The sequence below is a fragment of the Hyperoodon ampullatus genome (assembly GCF_949752795.1).
Source record: "Hyperoodon ampullatus genome assembly, chromosome: 3".
NCBI lineage: Eukaryota > Metazoa > Chordata > Mammalia > Artiodactyla > Ziphiidae > Hyperoodon > Hyperoodon ampullatus.
Genome location: NC_136916.1, coordinates 92,281,111 through 92,298,395, shown reverse-complemented (window position 1 = coordinate 92,298,395; position 17,285 = coordinate 92,281,111). Strand labels below are relative to the sequence as shown.

Below are 17,285 nucleotides of genomic sequence, written 5' to 3'. Positions count from 1 at the left end.
AACAAGATCTGAAAAGCGCACTGGGGCAGGAATCCCTAATAAGGGCTGAGGTGTGTGAGGAGACTTGGGGTGCTGAATCACGCCAGTCAAACTATCTATACTCCAGTTAAGCAGAGATAAACTTTGGGACCTTATTAAGTTTGTTGTTGTTGTTGTTGTTTTGTTTGTTTGCCTGTTCTTAGTTTCTCACCATACTTTGTTTTTGAACTCCCACTAGATCTGAACTTGGTCTGGGCGGATGCAGGAAGTGCGCCTCTAGGGGCCGGGGCGGGGACAACACTTCAAGGTACCCTCCAAAACCCACCCGGACCGCACAGACCCCAGCAGACGCATCCCCGCCACTCAAACCCGGACCGCTGTTTCCTACCTTCGCCTCTTCTAAACACTGCGTGCCTCGCAGCACGCGCAGCTCTCCTCCTCGTGGTGGAACCTCACACGCAGCGCTCCCAGGGATGGGATAGAGAAGGAACCAGTTCTGGACGTTCTGTCGCCCAAAGCGCACGCCCTTTCTCCTGGCGGGGCTCTCTTCCAACCCCCACTCTTCTAATTCACTTAAGTACTAGACTATGACCAGACAAACCGGGTCCGGAATGCTTTCCCGCCCTCCCCCCAGCCCCCCACTCCAAGTAGCCTCAACCTACTCAGACCACACCCGAGGCTCTGAGGCGCTGCGCCCTCCCCCACCCAGCCTGAGACAGAAAAAGGACGGGTGCACGAGAACCGTGTCCTACGCAGCCATCCCTCGGACCCCTGCTTCTCCTCGCCCCTTGCCCACAACCCCGGGCAGTTCTAGCACAAACCTGGCGATGCAATCCGGGGTCCGGCAGGGCGCGGGAGGCCCTCGAGGGCGGTGAGACCCCCGAGGTCTCACGAGGACCTCCGGGAGGTGGGTGTTACCACGGACTCTTAAAGGGTCTTAGGACGGATGCCTTGCTCGAACGCGTGGCCTGGTCTGCAGGCGTTGACCGATCCTCTTGGTCTTAGAGCCCAGATCCGCCCGCGTGGAGAGGATTTGGGGGGCGCCTCCTCCGTCCCCTCGCACCCTCTCCCCCTCTTCTGCCCTCTCCCCAGCAGACCGGTAGAGGCGGACTTGCCCTTTTCGCCGTTCACTCGGCCGCATTAGCCGAGCCTCGCCACGGACCGGACATCTACCCCATCTGAGCCCTGCGAACCCGTGCGGTCTCACCTTGCGCGCCCGGGTCCCCTCGGAGCCCCTCGGCGGTTCCCGGCGCGCCCGCTTTTTTCCGCTCCACCCCACCCCGCCCCGCCCCGCCTCGCCCCGCCTCGCCCCGCCTGAGTACTGGGACGTGCGGTCCCTTCTTCACCCGCCAGCCCCGCCAGCCCGGGCGCAGAGCTGGAGAGGGAGCCGGACCCGAGCGCAAGTCGCGGGCCCAGCTGTGAGCCCGGCGGGAGACAGTCCGCCGTCCGCGCTCGAGAGACGCCGCGACCGCAGGTCAGACCCAGGAGGGCATCCCCCGCCCGCGGGCCCGGGCGCTCCGGGGAAGGTGACTGCGGTGGCGTGTGCTCCAGCGCCGCCACGTTTTTGAGGGAAGGGGAATTCTAGCTTTGGCCCCCCTGAGCCTCCGTTCTTAACCTGAGGCTAAAATGAGCCTGTGAGGTCCTATCCTCCCCCCCTCCCCCACCAACGACGGTTTGGAGAGACTGGATTCTTTGGGAACTGGGAATGTTGGGTGGCCTAGTTTGCCTGGGCCTAGGGGCTCTCTCTGGAGCTCCTCTTGGTACCAGCACATCATGCCAGAAAGGGAACTTTGGGCATTTAGAGTCCAGGCTTTCCCCTTCAGCCCTCCCTTGGGACCACGTTGGACTACTTATGGAGCTGACTCATCTTTTCCCTAGCCCAGGGTCACCACACTAGACTTTGGGCCTGGAAAGCAGCCATGTGGGGAAAGAACCAGGCAACCTGTGTTCCCTCCTGGTTCTACCACAGCCCGGGGGCTTCACTGCCCTGTCGTGAGGCTGTGCTTTCCTTTCAAGGTTGTTGGGAGGTTACGGAACCAGCGATGCTGCGTAAATGGTTGTGGCTACCCACCCAAAAGGAGTGGTTACGAAGCATGTCCACCTTCCCCTTCAGTTTCTCGCCACAGCCTGGCCTGAAAGCTCACTGCATGCTTTTACTGGTTGAGTGGTACACCTGGCTGGGGCCCAGACTCCTGAAGATGTAGTGGTGGGGGGAAGGGGCAAGACATCCTGGATCAGGGAAGGACCACTGTGGCCACTTCAGCATGTCCAGCCTTTTGCCTTTAACCATCCAAAGCCTTTCACTGGGGTGGAGTGAGTGGAATGCTGAGCTTTTGAATTATACTGGGCCTACATTTTTTTCATTTGTTTAATGGGCGATGTCAAGTCGGGGAGGAGATCATCCTCTGGGTTCCCTCCTCTGTGACTAGACAACCTGTCCAGGAGCCCTGAGGCTCTGGCTAGAGATGAGGCTTTCCCTGAGCTCCTACCTTCCTCTACTAGACAGTTCCCCAGCCCCACCCCACCCCCTTCTCCATATTGCCTTTAGGAGGTCTTCACTGGCCTTAGGCACTCCTTGCGCCACTCAGGAGTCCCATCCTGAGTCCCCTGCTGCCTCTGTTTCCCTGTCATCCCTAGGTGATTTGCTGGCCTGGGAGAGAGAGCAGGAAGCCATCCCCAAACACATAAGCACCGGGGGCTGCATCCTTTCTGAGTCTGCCCAGAGAAGCCAAGCTCCAGCCTACCCTCTCTATATCACATTTACATAACATCTGTCACTTTTCTTGCTTGGAATTCAACCTCATTCTCACATTTGATTATGGCAACCAGGCTAGGAGGTAGACAGTTCAGGCATGTGTACTCCCATAGCCAGAAGAGGAAACCAAGGTCCAGAGCAGATAAGTGACCTGCCTAAGATCACACTAGTGGACTGGCAGCCGCACAGTGTCCTGGCCTCAACCCAGTGTTCTGGCCCCCAAGCAAGACTCTGTCCAAGGAAAACACACACACACACACACACACACACACACACACACACACACGGCAGGAAGCTGAGTCAAAGCAAGGTTTCCAATTAATCGGAGAAAGTAAAATCCAGGAAGGCAGAGATTTCTGTCTGCTTTGTTGATCACTTAATCTCCAGTGCCTAGGTCAGTGCCCGCTATGTAGTGGGTGCTTATCAAGTGTTTGTTGAATGAATGAAAGATTCTGGGGAGAGAGTCAGTCTCCTGCCATTTGCTACACACTCTGGTCTTGGCCCAGCCCCGGGCCTTGATTCATAGGGGCCTCAAGAGGCCCTGACTCTCCTGAACTGCTGGAGCTCATTCTCTCTGTCCTTTGTCTTTTTTCTAGGGTCCCCATTTTAGGCTGTTCTAACAACCGAGCCCTATTAACATTTTCATCGTGGGCTTCCGCTTGGCTCTGGCACGAACACTCCTGGTTGGGCCGTGGGTGCCCATGGGTGAGTACAGATTGGAGGAGAAACACAGCTAGGAGCAGAGGAACCCAGCATCCTCTGGGGTCCTCCAAGGACAGAAGCTGTGTCATATTCACTTCTGTATCCCTAGTCCCTAGCTAACCCAGCACGCTGCACATGGTAGATGCTCATTTCAAGCTTCTTGACTAGATGAATGGATAATGGAATGAAAAATTTCCCCAAATACACAGAATTAGGGAGCCTTCATCTGCTGTGTCGGCACTTCCTATTTTATTCCTTACAATCTGGGGGCCTTTTCTCTCTCTTCTGTCTTCTCTCTTTCTTCATGCAGTAAGGACCCCTGACACCCCATAGAGGAAAAGACTGATTAGACACACAAAACAATAAAGGATCTTAGTATCGGACTGGACCCAAAGCTAAAGGGAAGTCACCAGTGTTTTAACACCATATGATAAAAACAAACACAAAAATCAATAAGATCCGGGAGTTTCCTGGTGGCCTAGTGGTTAGAATTCTGGGCTTTCACTGCCGTGGCCTGAATTCAATCCCTGGTCGGGGAGCTGATGGCATGGCAAAAAAATAAAAATTAAAAAAAAATATCCATAAGCGTTCGTTACTTCAGCTTTGGACAGCCTCTTATTAGAATCTGAGGCCATTCTCTGTAGTCTGGGTCTCTGAGGAGAAAAGTGAGCTTAAGGTGCCACAAATTAGGTTTAAAAGAGCAAGTCTCGGGCTTCCCTGGTGGCGCAGTGGTTGAGAGTCCTCCTGCTGATGCAGGGGACATGGGTTCGTGCCCCGGTCGGGGAAGATCCCACATGCCGTGGAGCAACTGGGCCCGTGAGCCATGGCCGCTGAGCCTGCGTGTCTGGAGCCTGTGCTCCGCAGTGGGAGAGGCCACAACAGTGAGAGGCCCACGTACAGAAAAAAAAAAAAAAAAAAAAAAGAGCAAGTCTCTGATCATCAGGGGTGGGGGATGCACGAGGAGAAAGCAGAGAGAATCTGTGGCGTGATCGGTCTTGGCTGGAGGCGATAGCATGGTGAGGCGGCCTGTACAGTTTCTCCCTTGCCAAAGCTGCTCACGTTCCCTTTCCTCCCAGTCCTCTCCTTGCCTTGGCCTTGGATTTTCCTTTTTTTCCCCAGCTCTTGCCTCTTGTTCCCAGAGGTATTCTCCCCCATACCCTGCCCAAGAGGCGGCCTCCTTGTTCTGCCACCGGCTCATCTTATTTTAGAGATCACATGCATGTGGCTGCCCTAGTTCCTGCCCCATGTCCTGGATCCTTAGTTGAGTTCTTTGCTCAAACATCAGGGCTTGAGTCATCTTCCCTCTCAGACCCCCTGGCGAGCGTATGTATGATGTGTGCTGATGTGCGTGCTCCCAGGGCATGGGGCAGGAAAGTAGCTCTTAGATCCTGTCCTTGGTCTGAGTGGAGAGACAACCAGAGGAATGGGTCTCTCTCTGGCTGATGAGAGTCCTTTTCTTTTCTCTGTTCTCTCAGGTGAGCAGAGAGGGAGCCTAAGCCCTGTAGCCTCCTAGTTTGGGGAAAGGACTCTGGCTGGTCATCTGATCTACTGACCAGAAGGATCCTTGCTCCACTTCTGATTCTAGACCCTTCCTTCTGCCCCCACTGCCTGAGTTCTTCCCTCAACAGCTGAGTGCTTCCTCCTAGACCCTAGTTTTTGGAGAATAAAATAGGGTCAATAGAGGAATCATATGGGGAACATGATGCCCCAGAAGAGGAGGCAGCAAGGTTATCCGTATGACCAGTCAGTCCCTGATGTCGCCCAAGAAACTGGGGAAAAGATCGGGGTAGCAATAGGCCCCAAAGCCACAGCCCCATGGCCCATACCCTTGCTCTGAGAGCGGCTCAACGAGAGAGAGCCAAGCCCCTCTCCATATTTCCCCTGCCCAGGGGTGAGTCACAGAATGACATGTCCTTCACTGGGTGGAAGAGTGGCTGGCTCTTGCACTGTATGATGTATTAGGGCTGAGAACAGTTTCTGTCCTGTCCCCCAGGGAGTTGGGGTGTGAGGGCAGTAGAAGGCTCCTACATCCCTTGCGCCACCGCCACTGTTCTCTTTCACCCTCCTCTTCCTCTCTGAGGCCATTTATCAGCACACACTGGCCATACCACTTTAGTGCTCCCTGCCATATTTGTCCAGTGAGCAGCTTAAAGACTGGGCTTGAGTTTGGACATACTTTGCCCTGGGTAAACTCCCTCCATACCCTACCTCCTGCACTGTGCTGGGTATCCACTTTCTGCTGCTGGCCTGTCCTCTCACGCACTGACTTGCTCAGCTGCCCCTTCCCTCTGTTCTCACACAGGAGCTCAGAACCCCATTTCATGGGAGGTGCAGCGATTTGATGGTACAACAACCTCATGGAGCACAGATGGGGCAGCAAAGGTAGGTGAGAGCCAAGTGGAGATGGAGCCCCAGGGTCAGGGAGGTCGCCACCGCTAAGGGGCAAGGGCTGGCAGGTACTAGCAAAAGCTCACCCATTCCTAAGGTTTTAGGATCTGTGGTGTGGAAAGGAGCCTGGCAGAGAGGTCAGGGAGCCCCCTGAGGATTCATCCTTGTCCCTACCCCTCCTACTCTAGGCTCTCGGCTGCAGCGCCTCATCCCAGCCAGCTATGCAGATGGTGTGTACCAGCCCTTCCGAGAGCCTCACCTGCCCAACCCCCAGGCACTTAGCAACACAGCCATGAGGGGCCCCGCAGGGCAGGTCTTCCTGCGAAACCGCACAGTGCTGGGAGTCTTCTTCCATGAGAGCCTCAACCTCTGGGGAAGGGAGGCCAGTGGGGTCAGCTGGACACCTCTGTGTCTGAGGCAGGGAGTCAGGGAATGAGGGAGAGAGTGATGGAGGGTCTGAGAGACGGGGTGAGAGATGGAAGAGGAGGCAATGGGGTGGGGTAGGGGTCGGAGCAGGGGGAGAACGTCTGCTTGGGGGAGGCATAAATCTGCACCACCTTGAGTTGTTGATGGGAGTGGGGTTAGAGGAGCATGGAAATAATCTGGTAGGTACTCTTGGGGGGACTCTGTTCTCACTCTGCCCCATGTGGCTCCTAGGACAGGTTCAGGGCAGGGTTCTGATTCTGATAAGAGGGCTGGGGGTGGGCCAGCAAAATGGGGGTGACAGGTGGGCCTGACTGCAGTGACTGCGGGTTGTTGGCTCCCAGCAGGAATGCTCAGCTCCTGCTGGCCATCCATGGTGCCCACACTTGCTTTCCAGTGTCCAGTGTCCCACTGAGGCTGGCAGGCCCTTTGGGCAGGCTGCTCCCAGCTGCATGTTGGAGCCGGTGCTGCCAGCCCTACTGCTTAGGCACATTCACTGGGCACCTCCCAGTTACCAAGGAGAAGACCAAACTTAAAACGAACCCAGTTTGGATGAAGGCTTGGGAAGGAGTGGGGAGGTCAAGGCTTACACTTGCCCATAATGGCTTCTGAGTCTTTTGAAGCTTCAAGGGAAGGGGGTGGGGGGTCTAGATATACGGCTCAGTGGCCCTCAGCTGGCCCTCCCACGCCCTCCCCCATTGCGGGCAGGCTACCACGTGCTCTCGGACCTGGTGAGCGTGGAAAAGCCTGGCTGCCCGGCCGAGTTCCTCAGCATCCACATCCCGCCCGGAGACCCCGTGGTCGATCGCGACCAGAGCGGGGACGTGGTGCTGCCCTTCCACAGGAGTCGCTGGGACCCCGAGACCGGACAGAGGCCCAGCAACCCCCGGGACCTGGTGGGCGGGGCAGGCGGCTGCGGGGGTGGGGTGGGGTGGGGTGGGGTGGGGTGGGGTGGGGCGGGGCCTGAGGCAGCTGAGGAGAGGCTCCCACCCCCAGCACACCTGCAATGGCCGCCCTGCCCTCACCCGCCCTGAGCCGCCTCGGCCACCCGAACCCCGGCTCAGCCTCCCGCTGTCCCCGCAGACCAACGAGGCGACGGGTTGGCTGGACGGCAGCGCCATCTATGGCTCCTCGCACTCCTGGAGCGACGAGCTGCGGAGTTTCTCCGGGGGGCAGCTGGCGTCGGGGCCCGACCCCGCCTTCCCCCGGGACGCGCAGGACCCGCTGCGCATGTGGACGGCGCCCGACCCCGCCACGGGACGGCGCGGGCCCCGGGGACTGTACGGTGAGGCGGCGGGGGCGCGGGCGGGGAACCGGCGAGGTGCGCCCCCCTCGGGCCCACCCGCGCTCAACTCCTCCCCTGCGTCCCCACCGCGCGAGCAGCCTTCGGGGCGGAGCGAGGGAACCGCGAGCCCTTCCTGCAGGCGCTGGGCCTGCTCTGGTTCCGCTACCACAACCTGTGGGCGCAGATGCTGGCCCGCCAGCACCCGCTCTGGGGGGACGAGGAGCTGTTCCAGCACGCGCGCAAGAGGGTCATCGCCACCTACCAGGTCGGTCGCGCGGCCCTGCCCCCACGTCCTGGTCCCCGGGAGACTCCGCTGCCCCGCAGAGCCCTCCATCCTTGGACAAGCCCACCCAGAAACACCCCTCCCCAGACAGCTACCGTCTAGGGAAAGTCCCTGAGAGTGATAAGGAGGCAAAGCGCTACTTATACCAGAGGTTTTCTCGTGATTGTTATTTAGCTGCCCCTCCCCCCTGCCCTCGTTCCTCGTGGGCAACGGGAACCTCCGCCCCTCTCCTGTTTGAGTGTCTCTCCCGTGACTGCCCCTGCCTGGTCCTCGTCTCCCACCTAAGCCTTCCTTGAGCTCAGATCCCTCCTGGCCTGGCTGCTCCAGCGCTGGCCTCCCATTTCCCCCTCTCTTGACCCTCAGAACATCGCGATGTATGAGTGGCTGCCCAGCTTCCTGCAGCAAGCACCGCCGAATTACACAGGTGAGGGAGTTTGGGGAACACCTGGGCTGAGGGGTTTTGGGGAGGCGGAGGGGGTCAGGATCCTGTCAGGACAGGATCCAGGATCTCTGTCCTTCAGGACAAAGAAGACAGGTGGGTTCATGTGACGAGAGTGTGTGAGGGTAAAGAGCCTATTTCTCTTCTTACCCCTGTGGACAGAGTACCGCCCTTTCCTGGACCCCAGCATCTCTCCGGAGTTCCTGGCGGCCTCTGAGCAGTTCTTCTCCACCATGGTGCCCCCTGGCGTCTACATGAGGTGAGGGAGGGGCTCAGATGTTTGTGTGTTTGGAGGGGTGGAGGTGTATATTGAGAAAAATCTTCCTCAGGAGCCCTCAGGACAGGCTTATCAATCAGAAGTGTGCCCATTCCCCAGGGAATAGTGAATATGGAGGGAAAGAAGAAAAACAGTTGTGTAAAAAGATACATCATTGTGGTTTTGGAGCAACTTAATGTCCACTTTTCTGCAGCTGGTTTAGATATTAATCCTCCAATTAAAGACGGGCTAATTGAGGTTCAGAGGGTGAGTCACAAAGCCCGCAGGTCTGAACCTCAGGTGTTGACACTACACTGGGGATATTTTTAGCTATAAGGACAGGAAGTGGGGCTTATAAGCCTTTGGAGGGAATTATAATAAAAATGTGTGAGATCTGAAGTATTGACTCCAAAATAATGAAAAGGAAACTTTAAAATATACATATTAAATTAAAAGTATATAAAATAAAGCATGCAGTCTATTTTTTTTTACAGTTGCATTATAAGCTAAAACAGTTCATGGATTAGATTATTTTTACTCTGGACCAATTTCTGGATATGGCTGATGATGGCCAAGAAATCGTAGTAATTGGGCTTCCCTGGTGGTGCAGCGGTTGAGAGTCCGCCTGCCAATGCAGGGGACACGGGTTCGTGCCCCGGTCCGGGAAGATCCCACATGCCGCGGAGCGGCTGGGCCCGTGAGCCATGGCCGCTGAGCCCGCGCGTCCGGAGCCTGTGCTCCGCAACGGGAGAGGCCACAACAGTGAGAGGCCCGCGTACCGCAAAAAAATAAATAAATAAAAAAAAAAAAAAAAAAAAAAGAAAGAAATCGTAGTAATTGAGTTATCCATAGACAAGTAATTTCAGAAGAATGATTAATAATCCTTTTAAAAATGTTTTAATTTACATATATAAAAATATATATAAAGAATGTTGCCCACCATCCAGCTCTACAAGGATCAGGTCATTAGCCACTGCAGTCGCCTTCTAACAGTACACCCTGAAAAGGAATTCGGGACAAAAACAGGATAAGACACTCGGTGCTTTGGGAAAACAAACCCCTTAGACAGTTAGAGATATCTCAGGAAAAAATTTTAATGGACCCAGATTGTTGCATCTTCCCATACATAGAAAAACACAAAAACCATTTACTGAGGTATCTGATCCTTGTGACTAGCAGTAACCTTTTACGGAGATGTATGTTTGACTGCACCCATTCCCTAGCCCAAATCCTATATATACTGGGTTCTCCCCCTACCTCTTTGGAGCAGTCCCCTCAGAGCTACTAAGAGGCTGTTTCCTGGCTTATAGTCCTCAGTAAGTTTCCTGAATAAAATTGAAACTCACAACTCTTATGTTGTGCATTTTTCCTTTCAGTTGACAGTTTATCTATCTCTTTATCTATTGAGAGAGAGAAGAAGAGAGAGAGAGAGAATGAAACATGGTGAAATAAGGGATACACTTTTAGACGTTTGGTTTGATGTGGGGAGAGGGACCTTCCAAAAATTCAGGTTGTTCAGGACCTACCCTGACCACACACCGCCTCAAGGAAGCAATAGCCTGGGCCCTTGGCTTTAGTCTTGGAGACCAGAGCTGATGCCTGACATTGGGGCTTCATAGCCTCGGTCACCACTAACCTGCTCCTTGCATTTCAGAAATGCCAGCTGCCACTTCCAGGGGGTCACCAATAGGAACTCAAGGGTCTCCAGAGCTCTTCGGGTCTGCAATAGCTACTGGAGCCGAGAGGTCAGGGCTGGGGACACATATGTGGGTGTGGGTGTGTTGTGGCTGTGTGTTTGTGTCTGAGGGTGTGTGGTGAAAGGGGGCAGTAGGACTGAGGCAGCCAGCTGGGATGGGCTGGGGTAGAGGAAGCAGCCTGGGGCACCCCTGCCATCTCCCCTACCAACTGTCTGAGATGACCAGGTAGCTATACAACGTCAAACGTCAGTCCTCCATGCCCACCTCAGGGCTGTGTGAGGCACAGCAGGGGCCTGTGCAGATGTGGCTCTACATCTATCACTTCCTTCTAGGTTTTCCTTCTCCCTTGACAACTCTGGGTCCCCTGTAGGCAATGGAGTACCCCAGCCATCCCAGCCCCCAAGGAAACTTCCCAGTTAGACACACCAGGGCAGTGTGTGAATGTGAACGTATGGGGAGGGCAAGGTGGAGAGAGGAATTCTGAGAGATTACCAGGAATCATCTGTCCAGGCCAGTATGGGTAAAGAGCATTGACCATTAATTTAAAGCAAAATCAGACACTTTGTGTAGAGTGCTCATTAAGGGGGAAGGTGGTGGGAGGAAAGAGGGAAGAGGCAAGCATAGAATCAGAGTCATGGAGCTGAGCTGAAAGAGACCTCAGTGTCCTGCTAATACCTTTTTATTATTTTACTTATTTTATTTTATTAATCCCTAAGGCCCTTTTTATTAAGGGCAGGACACAGTTCAGAGAGGTCCTGTCACACAGCTGGTTACTAACCGAGCAAGGACCAAGACCTAGATCTAGTGCCTTTGTCAACCATACCGTCGAGTTTCCTAAAATAGAAGCAAAGTTTTCGGTTCCTTGTGCTTGTGGAGACCTGTGTCCTAGCAGCATGAGCTTTGGATGGGGACATTGCGCACCCTGAGTGGGGAATCAACCTGTAGAGAAGCAATGGCCCCGCAGTTTGGGAGCAAATAGCAGGACTGGGTAGGCCCGGGACATGAACTGTGGGGTTGAGGGAGCCTGGCTGCCCAACTGCTGGCCTCATTAACCATGCCCCTCTCTTCTCCCCACCCCCAAAGCACCCAAACCTACAAAGAGCTGAAGATGTGGACTCGCTGCTGCTGGGCATGGCCTCCCAGATTGCTGAGCGAGAGGACCATGTGGTGGCTGAGGATGTATGAGGTGAGGCTGAGGCTGTCCCTGCAGGCTGTGTATGCCTGGCCCCTGGGAAGAAGTTCAGCTGGAGCTCCAGAGTTGGGCAGGGAGGGGTGCCCAGGGCTGGGAGCCTGCACTCTCTCACTGCTGAGAGAGCTTCTGACCATGGCTGACCTTGGCTCCCTCTGTATGGCTCAGGTCCCCCTGGGGCTGATTGGAGCCTGGGGCATGGGCTAGAGGAGCTCCCTCAGACTTGGTACCTCATCCCGATTTCTGGCTTGGGCCACTGAAGTTTACCCACACAGGCCACCTGGCCAGTTGCAGCCAGGCCAGGATCTGGGCCTGCCCTCTTACACGAAGGCCAGGGCAACACTGGGCCTGCCTCCAGTTACCAGATGGCAGGGCGTCAACCCTGCACTCTTCCAGAGTGATGTCATTGTGAGGAGGGGTCAGGACCCAGAGGGCAGGGTTGGGGGAGGTCCAGGGCACACTGGCTTGAGACACAGCAGATGGGCGGCGAAACACATGCATCAGAGACAAGCACCTGGTGAGAGGGGCAGGGCTCACCCAGGTCGCTTTTCCCAGTATCACACACCAGTATGGAGGTTACCAGACCAGCAGGATTAGGCTTTAGACTCTGTGACTGTGCAGATCCAGCGAATGTTTATTGAGCATCTGTTGCATGCCAGGCACTTAATAGGGTTCATCTCATATACTCTTCCCAACAACTTCCTAAATGGGTTTAGAAGGTCCTTGACTCAGGAACAAGCTATACTTTCATGCACCAATATTCGAGCTGCTTTTGGGGAGTCAGCTGTCATACCCTGAGCTAGCCCCTGGGCAAATGGCATTGCCTGCCAGCCAACAGACCAGTTTTGGCTGCCTTAACGTCTTGGCACAGCATTGTTTCTACAAGTGGGTGCCTATTTTATTGTGTTTGCCCTTACTATTTTATAAGGTTGGAAAGTGGAGAGTTGAAAGGCTATAAAGAAGTGATATGTACATGAGACTTGTAACCTTTTATAAAATCAATAGGTAGATAGGAATCACCAGCTATGCCAAAGGTAGCAAATCTTTCACTTTGGACTTCCATGGTGGTACAGTGGTTAAGAATCCGCCTGCCAATGCAGGGGACGTGGGTTCAAGCCCTGGTCCAGGAAGATCCCACATGCCACTGAGCAGCTAAGCCGGTGCACCACAACTACTGAGCCCGCGTGCCACAACTACTAAAGCCTGTGTGCCTAGTGCCTGTGCTCCACAACAAGAGAAGCCACCGCAATGAGAAGCCCACTCACCGCGTCGAAGAGTAGCCACCGCAATGAGAAGCCCACTCACCGTGTCGAAGAGTAGCCCCCGCTCGCTCTCCACAACTAGAGAAAGCCCGCATGCAGCAATGAAGACCCAATACAGCCAAATATATATATATAGTGGAGAAAAGAACTAAAGTAAAGGTCAGGTAGGCAACACTGCTCATATACTGTTGAGCACTGTCTCTAAAAGGCAATGTATATGCAGGGATTTGATTTTCAAAAACTTTTTTTAACCTCTGAAGAATAGGAACCTTTTCTAACACATCATTCTACCATTCAACTTTTGTGCTGGTTTTGACTCTTCAACTTTCATACCTTTTCAAGAACAAGTAACATAGGAGACTGACTGTCTGTTTTATTCCAGCTATATAAAATAAGCAGCTGAATCTGTGAGAGAGTTCTCGTAAATGAGTTAACTTACAAGAGAGCACTCAGAGCAGTGCCCAGGACATAATAAGTGACGACTTGTTCCTGTTATTTATTATGATTATCCCGGGGGCTGATCTCTGGGAGCAACCTCTTGGCTGGAGGGCAGGTACCGGGTCTTTGCACTCACTCCCATCCCTTCTTGGCCCCAGGTACTGGAGGCCACAGCTGCCCTGTACAACCAGGACCTGTCCCGGCTGGAGCTACTCCCCGGGGGGCTCCCGGAGAGCCATGGGGACCCTGGACCCCTCTTCAGGACCATCGTCCTCTATCAGTTTGTGTGACTGCAGGATGGCGACCACTACTGGTTTGAGAACAGCAGGAATGGGTGAGGCCTGCCTGGGTTCCCACCTCAGACTCTACCTCGGCCTGGGCCCCAGACCCTCTGTCCGTAGACAGTCCTATGGGCCCTTGATTCCCAGCTGGCCCACTCCTCCCTCCCCAAGCTCTCTGGATCTTTTCCTGCATCTGGGTTCCTGGGCCTGGGAGCCTGCATCTCTCTCCCACCTCAACAGCTCCCTACCTCTCCCACCCCCAGGCTGTTCTCTGAAAAAGAGATTGCAGAGGTCAGAAACACTTCCCTACAGGATGTTCTAGTAGCTGTCACCAACGTGAACCCTGGTGCCCTGCAGTCCAACGTCTTTTTCTGGCATGCTGGTGAGTGGCCAGGGGGGCACTTGGCAGGGTTTGGGATCTGGTGCCTCATCCCTCCTCAGCTGTGGGCTTAGTTCAGTGTGGCTGGATAATAGACTCCAAGGGGGGTGTGAGCTATGGTTCTGCCCTTGGGAATTTTGGTTCTGGGCACCAAGGTGGCCACATACAGCTATGTACGGTCCCTTCTGCACAATTCCACCAGGTGCCCAAGCGTGGGCAGGACTGAGACGCAGAGAGACCTGGTGAGGAGGCTCACATTTGGCCAGGATGGTTGTAATATTAGGAGGGCCGAGTGCAGTGAGACTATCCTAAGGATATCTAATCCCACTGCAGTGATGAGGAAAGGAAGGACTGTGTGTGTGTGTGTACATATGTACATGTGATGGAGAGACAGGCTGAGGTTTATTTTTTATTCCACTTGTTACCCTAGTAGGCAGATGCCACACTCTTGGTACAATGGCAGGGGTAAGAAGCCCCCTCCCCTCTGCTACCCAGAACTCTTTCTACCACCCTAACCTCCTCAGTGATCCTGTCCTAAAGCTTGTGGCCCAGCACCCCCAGGCCTGTAGCTTCCTCTGTCTCCCCAGGAGACCCCTGCCTGCAGCCAAGACAGCTCAGCACAGAGGACCTGCCAGCCTGTGCTCCCCCAGTCATGCGGGACTATTTTGAAGGCAGTGGATTTGGCTTCAGGGTCACCATCGGGATCCTGTGCTGCTTCCCCCTGGGTAAAAATGATGGGCAGGGTGGGGCTGGGTGAGAGGTGTAAGCTGGGTGGTGGGGTTGGAGTGTTTCCAACTATGACAACCAACCAACCATGCAGAGTACTGTTCCTCTGAGCAGATGAAGAAAACATCAGAGCAGGAGGGACATGAGAAGTGTCTAACCTGCACGTAAGTCAGCTCCAGGGAGAAATGTCTTCCTGTTCTTCTGGGGTCCCCCGAAGGGCCCAAATTGTTCAGGAGCCATGGGAAGTCCACAATCCACAGCAATTTGCAGGAGCCTGGGCCTGGGAAACTGTCAGAGGCAAATCCCTGCTTGAGAACCAGGGCTGGGATGTAGTTGCTGGGGCAAAGGCTTGGGACTTAGTCTTTGCCATGGCTGTGTGTGGGTCGACCCGCAGACTGGCGGAGTGGGTCCAGTCTCTGGCACAAGGACTCTGGCCTCAGTTTCTGGCTGGAAAGGGATCTGAGTGATGGAAGCAGAGGAGGCTGGGCAGACACCTTAGATGCTACCCAAAGCTTCCCATGGGATGCAAAGCAGCTCCCCCCAAGGGAGCTTCATAATTTGAGACAATTGAATGGGTAACCTAAGAGGTGGGGAAAGCAGGGAGTCTTGCCAAGGAAAGGAGCCTGGGAAAGAAGCCACTGATCTCTCCAGACCTTCACCTTCCTCTGAGCATCCCACTGCCTCTGCCCTCTCAGTGAGCCTGCTCAGTGCCTGGACTGTTGCCCAGCTCTGGAGGAGATATTTAAAGAGGCTCCAGGGCCAGAACCGCCAGAGTATCATGTCTGAGAAGCTCGTGGGGAGCATGAAAGGTAGGCCTGGGGCTGGCCAGGGTGCGGGTGGGGAGGACGTGACTCCAGGCTACATCTCCACCTCCCTCAGCAGCTTCAGGCAAAGGCCTCCCTTTTCTAGGCCTCCAGGCAGGCCAGGGCAGGCGGGAAGAGCCCCCGGGGCATTAGGCAGAAGTTGGACCAGGAGTACTCCATCCTCCTTAGCTCCTCCTAATGGTCCTAAAAAAAGAGAATGTGACTGACTCGCGGGGAGGAGTCACGGGACCCTGCCTACATTTCACAGGCTTACTGTGATCCACAAGTTCCCAAGAACTGCTGCTCTGTGGTGTCTCACACTGGAATTTCAGGCAACAGAGAAGTCATTAATGAAGGTTTAGAGTCACACTCATTGAGGATTAGAATCTTGGTTCCACCCCTATGGGCTACTGGACTTAGGCAAACTTTTTAATCTCTCTAAACCTATATTTTCTTATCTGTAACATAATAATAGCACTTACTTCATAGATTTATGAAGGTTAAATAAGGCAGTTCATGCAAAGCACCTGGTACAGTGTTGGACACGTAGTAGACACTCAGGACATGGTAGTCATTACGCTTCTCACGGGCTAGAGGCACAGCAGGACTGTCGGGGAGGGGACGACCTTCAGGACCCAAGAAAGGACAAGGAGCTTAGAGGCCTTGGTCTTCCTCCAGCCCTGAGCCGGCCCTCTTCCTCCCCGAGGCAGGGGGCCCCAGCTGACCCAGCCCTGTCTCTCTCCAGCCTCAGAATGGCAGGGCCGCAAGGAGCCCTGTGCTCGTGCACCTGCAGCCCGGGCAGATGCACATGGTGGATGGCAGGCTCTCTGTGCTCCGCACCGTCCAGCTGAGGCCCCCGCAGCAGGTCCACCTCATCCTGTCCAGCAACTGTGGGAACGCCGCGCCCTACTGCTCAGGATCCGCAAGGAGTATGACCTGGTATGGCCTAGCCGGCCCCTGGCTCCTTGTCCACAGCCACAGCCATGGAAGCAGCCGAGTGGAGGGCCGGGAGCCTTGGGCCAGGCAGGGTTTCTGGCTTCTAGTCCCCAGCTGTAGTACCAGATAGAGAAACTGGAGCACTGTTTCACTGCTCTGAGCCTGCTGGACGACACGGTCTCCACAGTCCCTTCTTACTCTTGCAGACAGGGTCTGCCTCCTCCCTTTCTAAGGGCGCCCTGGCAGGTCCTAGCTGAGAGTACTTAGAAGAGGCTGGGCCCTCTTTCCCATGCCCTGATTGCAGGATCCAGTGAACTGTTAGGGATTCCGGAGGGGAGCTCAGTCAGGGGCTGATCTTCGGCTCTGACTCTGTCTGGCTCTGGTCCCCTCCATCCTCTGCCCTTCTTGCCTTCCCCTCCCTTCTCCAGTATGGAATAGACAGGGAAGAATGGCTTTGCAGATGTGCCTTTGAATGCTGCCTCTGCATCTACAAGCACGCCACTTAACCCCACAGAGCCCAGGAGATAACAGTATCTCTTTTGCAAGGGTGCTTTTTCCAGTGCCCCCTGCCCCCTGCCGCCCCGCAACAAAATTCATGTAAAGCTTGTGGCCTCAAGAGGCCTTGATGCATGGTTGCTCTCCCTACTGCCCCCTCCGTAGGTTCTGCTATTTGACCTGGGGGAAGAGCGGCAGGTGATGCTGGAAAACCTCCGGGGACCTCTGAAGGAGAGTGGGCTGAGCTTCCAGGAGTGGGGGCTGCAGGAGCTGATGAGCGCTGCCGAGACGCGGGAGCAGCGGAGCCATCTCCTGGAGGCCTTTTTCAGGCACCTTTTCTCCCGGGTGTGTATGTGGGATCGGATCTGTCCATGTGTGTCTGCCTGTGATGGTGCCCTTACCTGTGTGAGGCCATGGGGTGACTCCAGGGAAAGTTAGAAGCCCCGAGTTCTCAGCTAAGAATCAAATCTACTGCAGTTTGCACCAAGTCACCTACCTTTCTGTAAGGAGATGCTCCTGCCCCTTCCCAAGCCCACCCTCATCTGTGAGACTCCAGGGAGGCAAGGCCC

The 17,285-nt window shown here is 54.9% G+C and overlaps 1 protein-coding gene across 1 annotated transcript in view; it reads left to right on the top strand.

The window, feature by feature from the left end:
- Positions 1 to 590: 590 nt before the first annotated feature.
- Positions 591 to 17,285, top strand: part of DUOX1 (dual oxidase 1) — a gene marked incomplete at its 5' end in the record, with an annotated part of 57,512 nt that continues 40,817 nt past the window's right edge. The window contains 24 exon segments of the mRNA XM_079699122.1: positions 591 to 850; positions 1,124 to 1,453; positions 3,363 to 3,439; positions 5,739 to 5,773; positions 5,779 to 5,818; positions 6,013 to 6,177; positions 6,956 to 7,143; positions 7,331 to 7,532; positions 7,631 to 7,797; positions 8,179 to 8,239; positions 8,417 to 8,513; positions 10,165 to 10,255; positions 11,291 to 11,386; positions 11,629 to 11,689; positions 11,692 to 11,804; positions 13,255 to 13,383; positions 13,387 to 13,430; positions 13,641 to 13,759; positions 14,344 to 14,481; positions 15,178 to 15,291; positions 16,031 to 16,061; positions 16,063 to 16,180; positions 16,183 to 16,224; positions 16,882 to 17,061. Coding sequence (XP_079555248.1) covers positions 591 to 850; positions 1,124 to 1,453; positions 3,363 to 3,439; positions 5,739 to 5,773; positions 5,779 to 5,818; positions 6,013 to 6,177; positions 6,956 to 7,143; positions 7,331 to 7,532; positions 7,631 to 7,797; positions 8,179 to 8,239; positions 8,417 to 8,513; positions 10,165 to 10,255; positions 11,291 to 11,386; positions 11,629 to 11,689; positions 11,692 to 11,804; positions 13,255 to 13,383; positions 13,387 to 13,430; positions 13,641 to 13,759; positions 14,344 to 14,481; positions 15,178 to 15,291; positions 16,031 to 16,061; positions 16,063 to 16,180; positions 16,183 to 16,224; positions 16,882 to 17,061 — 2,898 coding nt within the window.